General features: G+C 35.1%; 1 protein-coding gene across 4 annotated transcripts; it reads right to left on the bottom strand.

Annotated features, from left to right (window-relative positions):
• Positions 1-4,874: 4,874 nt before the first annotated feature.
• LOC145073253 (putative late blight resistance protein homolog R1B-16) lies at positions 4,875-8,513 on the bottom strand. 4 transcript variants are annotated; one of them, XM_079019806.1, is made up of 3 exons: positions 8,334-8,513; positions 5,394-8,018; positions 4,875-5,240 (listed from the first exon to the last, which is right to left on the bottom strand). In XM_079019806.1, exon 2 carries the CDS (start codon positions 8,001-8,003, stop codon positions 5,403-5,405), a length of 2,601 nt encoding a protein of 866 aa, XP_078875932.1. In that variant the 5' UTR covers positions 8,004-8,018; positions 8,334-8,513; the 3' UTR covers positions 4,875-5,240; positions 5,394-5,402. The 4 variants fall into 4 exon arrangements, with proteins under 4 accessions (XP_078875932.1, XP_078875933.1, XP_078875935.1 ...); XM_079019807.1 differs by having other exon boundaries at positions 5,394-7,899; XM_079019809.1 differs by having other exon boundaries at positions 5,394-7,654; positions 8,334-8,512.
• Between the last annotated feature and the right edge of the window lie 9,095 nt (positions 8,514-17,608).

Here is a 17,608-nt window from a genome sequence, read left to right as displayed (position 1 = left end):
TGAAAAATTAAATATCCACCTATGTTTTATTCTTATTTATATTCCTACTCTTATAGAATAATGCGTATGGTATCCATAAATTCTCTCTTTTAATCTATTTTTTTTTATTTTAACATTTTTTTATATAATGTATACAAAAGATAGGAAGATATTTGATTTCTCTTAAAAAAAATATTCATAAAAGACTAAAATATACTATTTTTTTAATATATATATATATATATATATATATATATATATATATATATATATATATATATATATATATATATATATATATATATATATAAACAATAGAAAAAAGGTTAATGCAATTATAACCCAACCAAATATCAACTTTTATTTTAAATGGTTCCTAATGTTAATTTTTTATATTTTAAGGGCATTATGTTTAGTTTTTAGATTTCAAAATGTCCTTTTGTAAATAATGAATGAGTCTTCCGGTGAAAATAGAGTTTCTATAGCCACTTATAGTCCACGATAATACAATGATTATTTATTAACTAAAAGAAATCAAATAATGAACTAGACCTAAGGGGGTGTTTGGGATAGCTTTTTAGATAAAAAAGTCCTTTTTAGAAAAGAACTTTTTGATTCATATCTTTTTCTAAAAGATAATTTTAAAATGTGTTTGTTTAAACTTTTGATGGGGGAAAGGGAAAAAAGGCAAAAGTTTGTTTAAACTTTTTAAAAGCCTCATTTTTCTTCTTCTCAAAAAACTATTTTAAAAGATCTTTTCTAATTATCAAACAACTTTTTAAATTTTTGACTTTTTGAAAAAGCCAAAAGTCTCAAAAATCATTTTAAAAGTAAAACCAAACACCCTCTAAATCTTAGGCCTTCTTCTTTTTCCCACCGGCTCACCTGCTTGTTTTTTTTTTGTTTTTCATATCTGCCTCTCCTCCTAGTTAATCGATCATAACCACCCACTTCCACTATAACAACCATTACTCAAGCGGTTTTTTCTCTGCACGCTCTGCCACAGTTCAATATTCAACATAATAGCGACATCACAAGCAGATATGGTGGTGGAGACTTACGATACTTCAATTTCAAAAAAATTTCCAATTATGAGACAACTACGGGAAGATTCCGGTGAAGTGTGTAAAGAGTAGGGAAGAAGAATCAATTTGGGGATTTTGGTGAAGTCTTTATAAGGGATTTTCTTTAGATTTAAGAGAAGGTAGATGAAATCATCAACATCGTCAAAAATATGATATTTCCGGCCGAATTTTTATTGCCTTTTCCATTTAAGCAAATAGATAAGAGCTTTCCGCGTATGCCGGTGGTGGTGATGTATAGAGAATGTTCTGATTTTCAGATCTATAGGTTTGTTTTCGATTTGGATTTTACTTGCAATTTCAGGTTATGTAATGATTTTTTTTCGATTTAAATTTTGATCAAGATCCCAGAGGACCTAATGAACGATTGGTTATGGAAGTTTTTTAAGCTTCGGCTCTTTCCAAAAAATAACGATTGGTTAAGGTTACTGATTCATATGTTGCTATTACAATTGTGGTTTGGATTTGGTAGTTCTGTGGATTTTGGTAGAATCCGTCCTTCTACCTATTCATGGTGGTTGTGGTGGTTGACGGTGTTGCATGGTGGTTGACGATGATGATTCTAGGTGGTCGTTGATGAATGTTCTTTAGGAACAACTTTAATGTTTCTAATTTTAATATTTACAAGATTACAAAATAATAACCGAAACTTTTAAGATTTTTAAACCCTAATAATAATAATAATAATAATAGAATATTCATCTCAAGGCCACATGTGCAAATATTAATGACTAAAATGTCATGTGGATGCCAATACTTTTTATGACTGGTAATTACAACTCAATGTCTCTTTTTAACATGTAAAAATGGATTTTATACCCCTAAAATACCAAAAAAAAAACATGAAGGACCATATTGTAACATCCAAAGTTTTGGGTATTATTTAATTTTAATTATTTATTCAAGAAAAGGAGGGACTCGACGAGTGGGTGCCACGACTTGTCGAGTAGGTGAGGAAGTTTCCGCGAATCTTCGCGACCAGACTCGACGAATCGGGCATATGACTCGCCGAGTCTGCGTTGGCAATTGGAACCCTAATTCCTGGGTTTTGGAGCCTATTTAAGGGCACTCATGGCCTCCCATTGCGGCTACCTGTCCCTTGAGAGAAACCCTAAGTGAGCTAAATCGTTTGTGAGGAAGGAGAGGCCATATTTGATCTTTCTATCATTGGTATAGCAAAAAGAAGGTGATCAAGATCAAGAGGAGGCTGAAGGAGGTGCTATTTGGAGGAATTCTGAGCTCAGGAGTGTTTATTTGAGGTATAATCTCGATCCATCTTCTGTTTTGGTGATTGTTTATAGAGTTAGGGTTTTCTAGACCCTTTGGTAGATGGTTTTGTTGAGTATATGGTTCCTTTTCGTATTATGGTCTTGGATCTGGATCCATAGAGGTCCAGAGACCTTACTCCTTTGAGCTTTATGAGGATGGTTGGTGAATATGAACTTAAGATGCCATATTAGAGGTCATTTCTTCAAATAGAACCTTGGAGCCTTTGCATGGGCATCAAGCTTCGAACTTTACGTGATTATTGGGACTAGAAAGGATAGATCTATTGAGTAGAGCATCAGATATGACCTCAGGAAGCCATTTGAAGTTGAGCATGGATTGGACTCGCCGAGTCCATGAACAGACTCGACGAGTCGAGTCGAGTTGTCCCGAGACTGTAAGTCTAGAGAGTGACCCGCCGAGTTAAGTGAGTGACTCGGTGAGTCAAAAGAGAATAAGAGGAGTAGATTCACGACTGGACTCGCCGAGTCGTTGAGACAACTCGATGAGTCTGGTCAAGGTTGACCGTTGACTTCGTTGACTTTTAGGGTTTTGGTCAACAATTGTACTTTTGGATCAGGAAGGGGTAAAATGATCTTTTACCCTTCTGTGGGATTGTAGAAAGAGGTGTAGTCTAGCCTTGAGAGTCATTAATGATTAAAATAATTACTTTATGTGATTAGGCGGGGCTAGGTCGTTGTTTCGAGGTTCAGAGATACCGAGTTGTGATTTTTTGAGACATTCCCGAGGTGAGTCTTCTCACTATACTTTACCTTGAGTGGTAGTTATGTGTGACCGGAAGGTCTTATGTGCTTACATTGAGTATTATGTTATCTTGTTGTATGTGACATGCTATGCATTATGTCATTGTGATTTATGCTATGCGGAGTTTATAGACCGAACCAGAGGGTCCAACGATTCATGAGGCCGGAAGGCTCAAGCAGACCGGACCGGAGGGTCCAACGAGCTTAGGACCAGAGGGTCCACATAGTTATGGGACTGGAGGGTCCCACTGAGACACATTGACCAGAGGGTCAATTAGAGTTATAGCCTCGAGTGGCTAATATGTGTTGTATGTGGTATTTTGGGGAACTCACTAAGCTTCGTGCTTACAGTATTTTGTGTTATATGTTTCAGGTTTTTCTCAGGATCACGGGACGACACCGGCTCGATTGTACACACCAGAGGAAGAGTTTGTTTTGAGGATCCTGGTTTATTAATTGATTGAACAAAAGAGTCATGTATTGTAATTAAAACAAAAAAGTAGATTTTTATGAAAAGTATTAAAGAGATAAACTAATTTAAATGAAAAACTTGTTTTGAAAATTTCGGTGTTACACATATAAAACAGAACGTGATAGTTGGTTGAGCTACAATGATATTAACCTTTAGAAAATGTATGTTTGAAGTTTTTTTTTATGTAAAACAATATTGTAATCGGTAGAAAATAGATCATTTTTTTTTTTATTAAAATTTATATCATATTGATAAAGAAATACTCCATTCGTCCCAATATTGTTATCCACAGACAAAAAACACACAGATTAAGAAAAACATTAATTACTACTAACTTTATATAATAAAATGATAGTTTTGTCCTTACTTTGCGTTGAATGTTTCATTAAATGCTTAGTTGGTTAAGTAATAATGAGAGAGTATTTTGGTAAAAATGTTATTTATGTTTAGAAGTGAACTATTATTTTGGGACAAACCAAAAAGGAAAGATGAACTATAATTTTGAGACGGAGGGAGTATAACGTTATGAGTAGGAATTAATTATGATATATTAGAAATTAAGAAAACTAGAGATGATAACTAAGTGTTAAGTGTTAACATAAACAAAGTATGGAAATTGGTTGGGTAGAAAGTTGTGTTGTAAAGTCGGTCTAGGTGACCGATTAATCAGAATCAGGTAGGAGCTGATGTACCTAATTAGAAATCGGCCAAAAAAATGGAATCGGTCAAACTCGGTCAAAATCAGTCGAATTCGGTTAAATTCGGTCAAAATCGGAAAAATTCGCAATCAGTCAAAATCGAAAAAACATGGAAATTTCGATTTTCTTTTTAGAAAAAATTCTATAATTGTTATTAATATTCATCTATTTTGTTATAATTTTTAATAATTTGTTATATATATAATTTTCTTAAAATTAATTTCATATAATTTATCCAATCCAAGTTCTCCCTACCTAAACCAAATACTTGCTAGGCACTAGTTGGCCCGTCTTGGAAAAGCTGAACGAGTTTTGCAACGTTGTTAGAAAGATAAACTATTAACTACACCGAATTTTAGGTTATGTCAAGCACTTACCATTGGAGCCAATAATATGGAATCAAGAGAAGATTGCCTAAGAATAGCCTAATAGGTGCATTATTGCTTATTAACTTATTATATGTATAGAAATTGACATCTAATTACATCTCTTAATCGATTCAATTACTACATAATTATATCTTGAGCTGATAGGTATGGATTCGTTTGAAGAAATTGAGTTTTGTCGAACACTTACTTCTATTATAGATCCAACCATAAACAAATCCCCACACTTAAAAATAAATGTTGTATAAAAATGAAGACTTGCAAGATTCTAAACAAAGCAACAGCAGATACATCCATCCGTAAACTTCAGTTTTCCAAATTAAAAATCGCATTATTACTTGGTATATATGATACGTAAAAGCAGGCTACAGAAAAAGATTCACCATATATGCCATCCTAATTCACAAATAAAAAAAAAAAAACAAAATTTGCTAATAATTTAACATAAATACATACCTGATGACAATCAATCATGCGCATTTTGACAATCATTAATTTAAAATCTTATTTAGTTCGTATATAACATCCACAGAATATGTCACAAGCAGGATTAGTCATTTGGAAACCCAAACCAGTCGAGTTATATCTTCACCCTGTAGATAAATAAACATAATTCATGATAGAAAATAATATAAAACCAAATTCATATGTAAAATGAGTGATTGGGTGAATATGAATGGCCTGGCAAATAAGCTTTAAACAGTTTGCAAGTACGTATTAAAAAAAAAAAAAAAGATAGTACTAACCTAGGAATGTCAAAATTTCCTGAGCTCATTTAGCGGTTTCCTGAAACATGTTTTGGTTGCATGGACATTCAAGAAGAAGTTCCCTTCACTCTCTTGCTCTTCTTTGATTTTTAATGCAGAGGAATTAGCGGAGATGCTACACCCTCTTATCTCAATAATCTCCAGCGTCAAAATCCTCCCTACATCCAGAGGGATACTCTTGAGTTTTAAGCAATGATGAAGCACTAAACGTTGTAGAACTGGGAAGGTATCCCTCCAACATACCCATTCCCTTAGCTCTAACCCCTGCAGTTTCAATACCTTGAGTCGCACAAACTCTGCATCGCTTGCCTCCCACCTTCCTCCGATGCATGCGTTAAATTTTAATTTTAAAATCTCCAGGTGTGGTAGCAAAGAGAAGGTCCACATCTCTTCCCAATCCATGCCGATGTTTGACAAAGTAAGTTTCTTGAGCATTTCAGGGAACATAATAGGATTGCAAGAACGTGTTGGTTCAGGGTAGGTAACCGTGTTTAATAACTTGAGTTCTTTTAGGTTCTGCAAAGAGCTTGTATTTGGAAATTCCAAATCACCTTGGCTTGAAATTAAGGGTCCACAAAACACAAGCTTCCGAAGATTGGGAGTCCTTGAAAATATATTGTGGCAAGAGTGAGGGCTTACTTGGGATAAGGTTTGGAGGCTAATTAGCCTACTGCCACCATCATCATCATTCTTCGTTGCTTGTACTAAACAAGGTTCCTCGATAAGATTTTCCCCTGATTTGATATATAGGTGCCTTAGATTTACCATATTCCATATGGTTTTTGGTACTACAACATTCTTCCTTGAAGATATTATCAGCATTTGTAGGTTGACAAGGTTGGATATTGATGCTTGAGGACTTCCGTCGTGAGCTTGGATGGCCAGGTATCTCAGACTAACAAGCTGAACCACATCAGAAGGAAATAAGGAGATTCGGATAGATTCAACATCTAGAATTCTAAGGGATTTGTATGTTTCACTAAAAACCAATCCACTCTCGTGGAGAACTTTGCCCAACTCAAATGGATAACTCAAACCAGAGTGGATTGTTTTTGCAGGAAGATTTAATCGCATTTCATGTTTTCTGGTGGTGGGTGAAGTTGGATCTTCCAGAACAAGAGCATACCTGTAAACCTCTGAAGAAAAAGTTTCTTCCTCGGCTTTTCTCAAGCACAAGTCCCGCAACAAGTCATGGATGCGGCATGCTTTAATTTGGCCATCAGCCCTTTTTTTGGCAATCATTAGCAGACTTCTCTTGATTAAATCCATCATGAAATCCTTTGCAACATCCTCCAAGATTCTGCTTCCACCTTGATCATGTACGAATCCTTGAGCAATCCAAAGCCAGATCAACTTTGTCACAGGAATCTCATAGTCCTCGGGAAATACACCAACAAACAGAAAACACCATCTTAGGTGAGGAGGCAGATGGTTGTAGCTTAAAGCTAGCGTGCCCATGTATTGGCTTGGATCATGAACCATAAATGAACGCAAACTAAGAGCAACTTCCCTCCACCTATATGACGATTGATTTTTCACAAGACCTGAAGCTATAACAATGGCAAGAGGCAAACCCCCGCATTTTTTTACTATCTCCCTTCCAGTTGGCTCCAAATAAGAAGGGCATATTCCGGATCTAAATACCTTCATCTGAAATATGTCCCAGCTTTCATCTGTTGTACGAAGACGCAAAACATGAGCAGGTCTGGCTGCCCCAACATGTGAACTCACGTCGATGTCACGGCTGGTAAATACAACTCTGCTTCCCACTTTGTCGTCTGGAAAATAAATTTGGAGATCATTCCACGCCATGCAATCCCATACATCATCCAAGACAACCAAATATCTACGACCCTTGAAAAGCCTGTATAGCTTTTCCCCCAGCTGTTCATCGCTCATTTTATACATCTCCTCTGTAAGATCATAAATAAAAGAGCTTAACATGCCAAGTAACAAATCCCTCTTCACATATATTTGAGAAACGCAAGTCCATGCTCGAATGTCAAAGTGATATTCAATAAGGGGATCTCTATACACTTTTCTAGCCAAAGTCGTCTTACCAAGCCCAGCCATTCCTACGACAGATATAACCTGGAATCGTTTTATTGAAACTTGAGTAAGTTGATCAAGTAGTGTTTCTACATCGTCATCGAACCCCACAGCAATTTCCTCTTCTACACTCGATCCAAATCTGATGATACAGAGTTCTTCAATAATCTCTAACATCCCATTCATCCGTCCTGCACATAGATGAAAATCAATTTCTCCAGACAGCACTTCCATTTTATTAACCAGGCCTTCTACTTCCTCATTTTCATACCCTAACATCAACCTTTTCAAGTAATTCACGAGACCATCTAAATATATGCGCGTCTTTCTCTGCCACTGTAGTCTATCCACAAGCAACAATTCATTTATGGCTCTATCATTACTATACAGCAACTTCTTGATGCGAGGTGCAAGAACATGATTAGCCATACTTTTCCTGATACAGAAAATATATATATAGCCTATGACCTTTGTAGTGAAGTGGATTAGCAGCAAAAGTAGTCTAATCTGCAACTTTGTCAAGGTCCAAGATAAAAGCATTCCAAGTTGATTGATCTGACATGTAGTCAATGGCACGTCAACAGTGTTCAAACTACTTATTATAAATACGATATGAATTCCATTATTTTTAATGTTAGAACCAAAGGTTAAGGAACCTAATGATCAATGCATCCATAGTAAAAGCTGAACATATTTTGGACAGTTGTACTATTAGCAGAAACAGTAATGATGGCATTAGCAAAACACAGAACAAAGAGCAGCTACCAAAACAAAGAAACACATAGAGCAGCACAGTTCAGCAGTCATACACAACCAGAGCAGCAGCTAAAACAGAACACAAGGAGAAAGCAGCATGTGATAACGATTTACCTTAGAGAGCCCAGAGCAGAATAAGCGAGATCGAAGATATTTCTGCTAATGAGATCCTAGGGTTTGAAACGGTATTTCAGTCTTTTACCTGGTATAAAGTCAATGGATTGAAAATGTTAAGTCTTGTGTTGTAGCCAGTGATGCACTCATTGATGGAAAATTTAACTCCTATCAAGTCTAAATAAGAGAACCTTTTTTGTAGGATTTAGATTCGGTACTTGGAATTGAAAAGATTTGCAATATATATGTTATACGTTTGGTGGTCCGTAACATTTTTAATGAAATTGAAATTTATTTTTTCAAATTGGGTTTGGTTTGCAAATGCTTTAAATTATATTTATGTTAAATGATTAGATTTTTATTTTTTAAGTTTTACTTGTGTGTTATAAATCTACCTGTTTAATAAAAGAGTAGTTTATTTTGTCACTTGTCACATGTTGAGGCATTTACTGCCACATGTCATTTTTAGGCATTTTCTGTGTTTTCTAAATTTGAATAATATTTAATCAATTAAACGTATATCCTTAATTAATTAAACAAAATTTTCGATCAATCCCATAAAATCAAAATCAGGATTTTATATTCAACTCTTCAATGTACTCAAAATTACACAGCTTCATCTATTAATTTGTTGTTAAACCCTAATCCATTATCTATCTCGATCCACTCCTTTTCTAGGATTCTTAATAATGTAAAGGTTCATTGGTATGTTCATCTTCTTTACTAAATTCAAATCGCAGATTTTCGACTATAGGGGTATTTGTTTTTTGTTTTTATGTTTCAGTTTTGAATTTAAATTTGTCTATACGTGATTTAAGGGTTGTTCAACTTCAATTATGAACCCTAGTTATCAACAAAACAATATATTTTCTATATGTTGTTCTTTTTAGTGTTGTTGAAGGATAACAAAGAAAGGACATGTTGATCAGAGTGCGACCATCCTCCTTATCGTGAGATCAGAGTTGGTCCGAAGTGGCTTCCATGGACAGAGCTAGAAGATGCGGTCGTCTCAGTTACACTATCACTCCCCCACACAAATCTTATCGTATACCGCTTTCTTTCATTTATCTATCATCCTACTTCTGTTCTTTTTATTTCAAAAATTGTCTATACACAATTTGTATAGCCTCTATTTTTTTTTCAGATAGCTTTTAAAAGAAGTAGATCATATATTGAAGATAATGATCAAAACATATAAGGTAAGGTACAGAGCCGACTTCTTTTAATTGTCCTATTCAATTGTTGTTGGTTTTTGTGTTTTCTTTTTCTTATTTTTTTAATTAATTTTGTGATTTCAGTGAAGAAGCAGATAAGGAAAATGGTATCTCTCACTATTTGGGCTTTAGGTCAAAATTACTTAATTTGGGTTAAGGATAATCTTATAAACTCATGACATATGAATTAATAAATTATGATCAACATCTTAAACGAGTACAATGTTGTTCATCAGAAGATGATGGTGCAATCAGGATGTAGTCTATACTATAGAAACTAATTAATATTGTATTTTTGTGAATTAAAAAAACATTATTGTATTTGTAGCAATTGCAGTTGGCTTTTCTGGTAAAACTTTATAGTAATGTTGAGATGAAAAGTAACATGTAGCTTAACATTTGTTATCAAAATGGAGTACTCTGTTGACCACAAATAAAACATAACTCTCGAACAAGATGTAATTTTCATTTACTTGTTGCTATTTCTGGTTTGAGATTACATGATTAGAACTGATCTTAAGTTTAGATGAGCATAATGAGATGTAATATTCATTTTGTTGGATGTTATTTATAGAGTCAAAGATGAAAGTTTATTGTTATTTCTGCGTATTTTCCCAAAGTTTAATGTTTTTTTGTGGGTGTTATTGTGCAATTATATCTCTATATATTTATTTCTTATTGCGATGTGATAGGTATGGACACCGTAGAAAGACAAGCAATAATCTCACAACTCAATGTTTGGATCCAAGCGAAACGTCAACATCTAAAAGAAGGAACAATGGTATGCGATAGGTTGTCATTTTTATATGTTTTGTTGGGTTGAACTATTTTTTTTTTATCTAAAATAAGTATCAAGTGTCCAATGTTTAGACTATATTCTTTTGTTAGAATGTGGCCTTAATCTTTTGATATACGGTAACTTATAGGGACCCTTTATGCAAAAGTGTTTTCTATATAGGGACTATTACTATAATTTATACAAGGACGATTATTTTCTATCATGGTGACTTATACAAACCATTTCTATGAAAAGATTTTCTAAACATGGACTTTTTTGACTTTTAGAGCCCATTTCTGCAAAAAAATGTATTCTTCACAGGGGCTAATGCTATAATTTACACTTGGAATATTACTTTCAGTAAGGCAATTAACACAACAAGGGCCACTTTTGTAAAAAGTTTTTCTGAACAGAACCGTTTCATTTATAAGGACCATTTCTGCAAGGACTATTACTCTAATTTATTCATAGACTTTTACTCTCTTTAATGGTGTCATACATGTACTTTAATTGGTTGAATGGAAGTGGTAGTGAGGTCTGGGCTTCTTGCAAACAACAATGGAGGTTTTGGAGTTTGTATTTGTGTGTGTGATCTGGGTTAATGTGATAAAGGAAACCAGGTCAATTTATTTAATGGTTTTGATAGTTAAGGGTAATATGGTAAATCTATTTTGTATTTTTAAATTAGAATGATTTTGAAATATATAAAATTATTATAAATTGTTAAATATCATTTATAAAATATATCTGGGTAAATATCTCATTGTATCTTAAAAAAATAATTTCACATGTTATTTTGAATCAACTATTATTAAGTTACTTGAAAATCACATAACTCTTTTACTTAATAACTTTTTAAAAATAATTGGTTAATAATTATGATTTTTAACTATGAAAATTCTTTTAATTTTGTAACCGTAGATACTACGGGTTATAGCCTAGTAAGTTATATGAACTAGATCGCATGGGTCAATTTTCTTTTGAAGTACACATTTGGCAGCAAACCAATTGAAAGATATGCACAAAATGGTGTTAGGCCTAGTAATTAGTTGTGAATTGATCAAAATAACTTCGAGGACTAACAATGGCATAAACGTAAACAGAAAAGAGAGGTTTTCTTATATCGTGAAATCGATTCTTAAAAAGAAATAGAAAATCAGTCGTCGCCATGAAGCTTTTCCACTTCCTTCGGGCTTCATCTGCATAGTTATATGAAACAAAGGCAACGCCCCAACAATTCACAGTCATATAAGCAACACAAGAAGACACCAAATCAAGTCAAACTTACTTACACAATGATGAATCTGTTCTAACAAAAGCGAAATTCATATTAGTTTTTCTTAGATTGAAAATTATTATCTATTTGGGTATTACTAAAAAATAGGATGGGAATAGAAGTAAAAAAGAATGGAAATGTAACTTTTGTTTCAATGGCATAAGTGGCTTCAAATATCATACATCATATATATATATATATATATATATATATATATATATATATATATATATATATATATATATATATATGTATGTATGTATGTATGTATAATTGGAAAAAGTGGTTCAATTCATAACAAAATTAAAACGGATTATAGGAAATTAACAATATATTTGGCTTAAATGGAAAAAAGTGTAACTTACATTTCATATTCTACACATTGCTTGTAATCTATGAAAACTCTATATAAGAGTAATAATATAAATCCAACATCCTTATCTAAAATTATTAACACTTTTGTTTATGTGGGATGTTATAACTAAAGCTCATTTTGTTAATGAAGGTCTTTATTTAAATAGTACATAAGAAGTTACCTTAGAATGAGCACCTTAAATTTCAGAAGACTTTGAATTATCAACTGTAGCGTAATAGTTATCCACAATGTTTGCATATACAAAAACTCTACTAAATATGAAAGAAAGTGAAAAAATTTAAGAATAAATAGAAGAATTTGTTAATGGCTACAAAATATAATGACAGTTTAAATCATCAAATTCAAAGGATTTCGTGAATTCCAATGCAAATGCAAATAACTCACTGCTCACTTGTAAATGGAAGCAAGTCACAAGAATAGATAACATTAAACCCTGAAATTATTAAAAAAAAAAATATCGGACACAAATCTTTATTAAAAAACGTCATTATTCTATCAACAACTCATAATAAAACTACGTTGCTATTTGGTAAAACATTGTTACCATTTTTTGAAACTATATACAATATCTTACACTTTAAACATTAATAAAATGGTAATGAATCTTGTAACATCCATAAAATCATGCCAATTTTTAAACTTTTAAGAAAATTTCAAAACCATTAAATCATTACAAACTTGTTTTCAAAATGTATAATATCAGAGTTTTCCCAGAAACATAAACAAAGCATGAGGAGATGTACGATCACGCATTTGCCTTGCCGCGATCCCCTGATGTACCTGAAACAATAAACTGAAATTGTAAGTTCGGATGCTTAGTGAGTTCCCCCAAAATACCAATACACTGCACATAACACATATACAAATAACAACATGTACTGGATCCACAGCCTTACAGACTGGATTACCCCTGGGCCAACAGTGTGAGTTTGGATTGCCTTCCGGGCCCACAGCTCACATCTGGATTGCCACCGAGTCCACAATACGATTCTCCCTCAGATCGTATCTAGAATGCTCCCGGGTTTGTTGGTTACCGTACGGAGCAGTATCACCTCAACCCATCATACATAATATGTCGATATATAACACAACTAATACACATACAAATAATCACAAAATGTTACATGTAGTCCTACAGATCTACCTAACTGGCATAGCAACTAGCATACAACACTAACTCATACTCAACATACTACCAACTGCTAGGATATCATATCCAATGGGCTGACCTTGGTTCCTTAGACCCCTTAATTAGTATAGTGAGGTAACTCACCTCTCAACCGTCGACTCGAAAAGATAAGCTCAAATCCTCGGATCACCGCCACAAACTCCAACACCTATATTCACCATAGAACCATATTCATAAGTTTCCAATTTCCCAAAATGCGCCAGAAGTCAACTAGTCAACCCTTGGTCAAAGTCAAAGTCAACGGTCAAGGTCAACAGTCCATGTTGACCCGACTCGTCAAGTGCAGTTCACTAACTCGTCGAGTCCTTCCAGAACTCGAGTAGTCGTGAAATCCCCCCATTGACTCGTCGAGTTTCCCTGCAACTCGCTGAGTCCATGCATGTCCAAATGTCGGGGAAGCCCTAGCTGACTCGCCGAGTCCAAGTAGAAGTCCTTGCACGACAATCTTCATCAAACTCACCGAGTTGACCATGCAAGTCGCTAAGTCCCTTCAGACCTTTCTTCATTCAGATGCTTTAAAGGCCATTCAAAGGCTCCATATTGCAGATCAAGCCTCCCAAGGCATGTTTATCACGTAAAGTTGCAAACTTTACGTGCATGCAAGGCTCTAAAGACTTAGAACATCAAATCCAAGCTTGAAATGGGGTTTAACTCTTAAGGAAGGGTTTATACTTGCTAAAGCTGGAAACTTTATGGACTTAAAGACCAAGATGAGCTCATATATGGAGTTGCAACTTCAGGTCCTAGCTCATACTCAAGAATGGCTACATAATATGCTATAAAAAGCCCTAATCCTCAATAAAATGAGATCTAAAAGGAAAGAAGGTCAAGGTTTCGACTTGATACCTTCAAATGATGCTAAATTGAGGTAGATTTCAGATCCACACACGTTCCATGCTTCAAGCCACTTGATCTTCAAGCTCCTCTCACTAGAAACCACCTCTCAAAGCTTAAATCACACACAAAATTGGAGCACACACACGAATTAGGGTTTATGGACTCTCAAGGGCTATAAGGGAGGCTGAGGAGGCCAATGATCCTTTAAATAGGGTGCAAAACCCTGAAAATTAGGGTTTCACCATACAGATCCTACTCGTCGAGTCCTATCTTGGACTCGGCGAGTAGGTCACTTAAACACATGGCCAAACCCGCTTCTACTCGACGAGTCAGGGCATCCAACTCATTGAGTAGACCTGACAAACTATGAAAATTAAAGCCATAAAATTAATACCTAAGAGTCGGGGCGTTACAAATCTTTTATGTGACTGCATAATGAAACCAAATTTTGATTGCCAACATTTAAGGCATGGCAAGAATATAGTAACAATTTAATCCATATATTGATTGGTTACAGAGATAACATACCAAAATATAGTGACAGATTAAATCATCACATTCTATAAAAATAATCTATTTAAAAAACAATATCAGGAAAACAAAAGCACCGTAAGAAACAAACGTTTAAAGTATTTTTTTCTGTATATTAGAGTCTGATATGCATCAATCACTTACATGTTGAAGTAGAAAACAGTGGTCTCTAATCTCTTAATCCAGAAGAGGGTGTGACAATGATTTGAAGAGGGTGTGACAATGATTTGAATGATTTCAAGAATATGGCTTCAAATTCTAACAAACTCATATTCAACCTTTTTGCGATAACCCTTATTAGGTTGACATTGCTTTCATTCCCTTTTTATTCCTGTTTTTGTTCGATAAAGTGTGTAAACATAGTTTAAAAAAATTTTAAAAAATATATGTTTTCTTATAATTACTAAAGTTACAATAAATCATAAACTTACCACAATGGAATTCCTTTGTTCTATATTGTTGTGTTCAACTATATCCACCTCAGCCTCAACGTGTGAGTAAACTGCATCCAAGTTACATTAACGTAAATAAAAAAAATCATACCCACAGTCTCTAATTTTTGAGCTAATAAACTTTTTCAACATCATCAAAAAATAGGTGAATCATAGAAGGAGAAATTGGTATATAAAATATTTAAATGAATCTTATTAGAATTCAATTGTAGTACTCTAAACATGATAATCACTTGTTTAAGTTGTATGTGGTTACCCATGAATCCGTTGGTAATAAATAGCTAACGGTTAATAAAAACCAAAAACAAAAAGTTTTACACACAATCTTCACTGTATCACATTTATCAACACCACTCAATTAATAAAAAAATGATAAAAAAAAATAGTTAATTTAAAATGCGTGAAGTCAAATGTTTATAAAAATACATACTTTAAGACCCATCTAACCTTTATGTTTCGACATTATTATAAACTTATCAACCTTTGTATCATCCGGTTCCTGGTACGTATTTAAATTCAAGTAATTTTGTATTTTACTCTGAGACTCGGTGAGTTGGAGGCCCAACTCGTCGAGTAGACTCAACATTATGCGGGGGTTTTAGCGACCTACTCGACGGGTCAGGGGACCGACTCGACGAGTAGAAGCTGTCTGGATGAAACCCTAATATTTAGGGTTTTCACCCTATTTAAACAACGTATCTCGTCCCAAACCAGCCTCCATCGTCCCTCTCACTTCCAGAAGACCTTAACTCAAAACCTTAGCCATTTATTGAGTGTTCTTGAGCTTTGTAGTGCCATTTTTGTGTGTTTGAAGTTTGAGGAAGAGAAGGAATCTTGTGAGATCAAGAGGAAGCAACTAGATCTAGAGGTTTGGGCACATTTCCAGCTCATTTGAGGTTTAAAGCTGAAACCTTGACCATCTAACTCTTAGATCTCTAGTTAGGGCTCATTTTTACCCCTTTCCTAAGCTTTGTAAAGCCATATTCGGGATTGGGTGTGTATCATGGAGTTACACTTCGGATCTGGAACCATTGAGGATTCCCATGGCATAAAGGTGCCAACTTTATGGCCATGGGAAGCCCATGCATCTTATAAACCTCTTTTCTTGGCTTTTTGAGCCAAATACCGCATGCATGGACACCAAGTTTATGACGTTACGTACAATATGGAACTTAGGAGGTCAGATCTATGGTTTAGATGCTTTGAGACCCACTGGAATCGATTGTATAGTTTTGGACAAAGAGGGACTCGGCAAGTCGTTCATGGGACTCGACAAGTTGGGTCGTATTTCCCATAAAATCCTTCTGTTGGTAGACCAGATGCTAAGATAGGAGAACACTCAGTTTTCTAGGCTCATTAGGGACCTGGAAATCATTGAACTTGGCGAGTGGATGAATGGACTAGACAAGTTCAAGGCAATGTCCTAGCCCCATGATGACGGACCCGACGAGTTCAAGGAGAACTCGGTGAGTCATAGACAAGACACCTTCATGTGAATGAAGATGAACTCGACGAGTTCAAGGATGAACTTGGCAAGTCGGTCAAAGAATTTCCCGATGCTTTGGTTGAAGGGGAACTCATCGAGCTCTCGCTAGACTTAGCGAGTAGATTCAGGGGTAGCATTTTGTGGAAGTGGGGACTCGACAAGTTGGGGGACCAACTCGGCGAGTCGAGTCAACCAGATGTTGACTTTGACTAGAGTTTGAACTTGATTTTGACTTGGACTTGAGTTGTCCCTTGTAAGGGGGTTATGAGTATGAGATAGTAATCAAGAAAGGTTGTTGCATAGGGATTGAGGAGTTGAGATGAGTTGATTTCCATATGTAGGACAGTGCAGACACTACACGACATCAATGTGAGTTACCTTCTAGTAGAAGTGGGTCTAAGGCACCAAGGTCGGCCCCCTGGTAGTTGATTATAGTTGAGATGATTATCTTTGTGATAATTGTCTGGTTTTCTACTACCTGATATGCTTATGTGCTAGCATGATATGTTATATGTGATAGTGGTAGTAGGAGGGGAATAGTCCCCAAGTTCAGTTGTTAGCACCGAAGGGTAGGTCGGGAACCCCAGATATGCCTGGCAATATGATTATGATATGATATGTGTGGTAGTAGTAGTAGGGGTGAAATAGTCCCCGGAGTTCGGTTGTTAGGACCGAAGGGTGGGTCAGTACCCCAAAACTGCTTAACATGGGTAAGTCAGCACCCCAGAACTGTTTGACATGGGTAGGTTAGCACCCTAAAATTGATTGACAGGGTAGGTCGGCACGCCAAAATGGTCGGACAGGGTAAGTTGGGCACCCCATAATTGCCCGACAGTATGTATTCTATGTCATTGTATGGTATGTGGTATGATGGGGGTACTCACTAAGCTTCGTGCTTACATTTTTTAGTTTTGTTTCAGGTACCTCTTCGTCGAAGGGGTAGGAGTCGACGCGGTAGCAGCGAATCACATACACACACAGGGTTCCACATTTTGAGATTCATGGGATTGTACTCTGATTTTATTATTGTTTGATGTTATGATCTTGAGACATATGTATTATGGTTTTATGGATTGATATGATATCGACAATGTTTTCAATAAACGGTTTTATAAGTTACTTAATTAAAAACGAAA

The sequence above is a fragment of the Lactuca serriola genome, chromosome 9 (genome assembly GCF_051521515.1).
Source record: "Lactuca serriola cultivar US96UC23 chromosome 9, Lser_US96UC23_V15, whole genome shotgun sequence".
Classification (NCBI taxonomy): Eukaryota; Viridiplantae; Streptophyta; class Magnoliopsida; order Asterales; family Asteraceae; genus Lactuca; species Lactuca serriola.
This window is presented reverse-complemented; position numbering and strand designations above follow the sequence as displayed.

Excerpts from the sequence above, each read along its gene's own strand:
- LOC145073253 (XM_079019806.1), bottom strand. The coding sequence starts at position 8,003 with ATGCTTTTATCTTGGACCTTGACAAAGTTGCAGATTAGACTACTTTTG.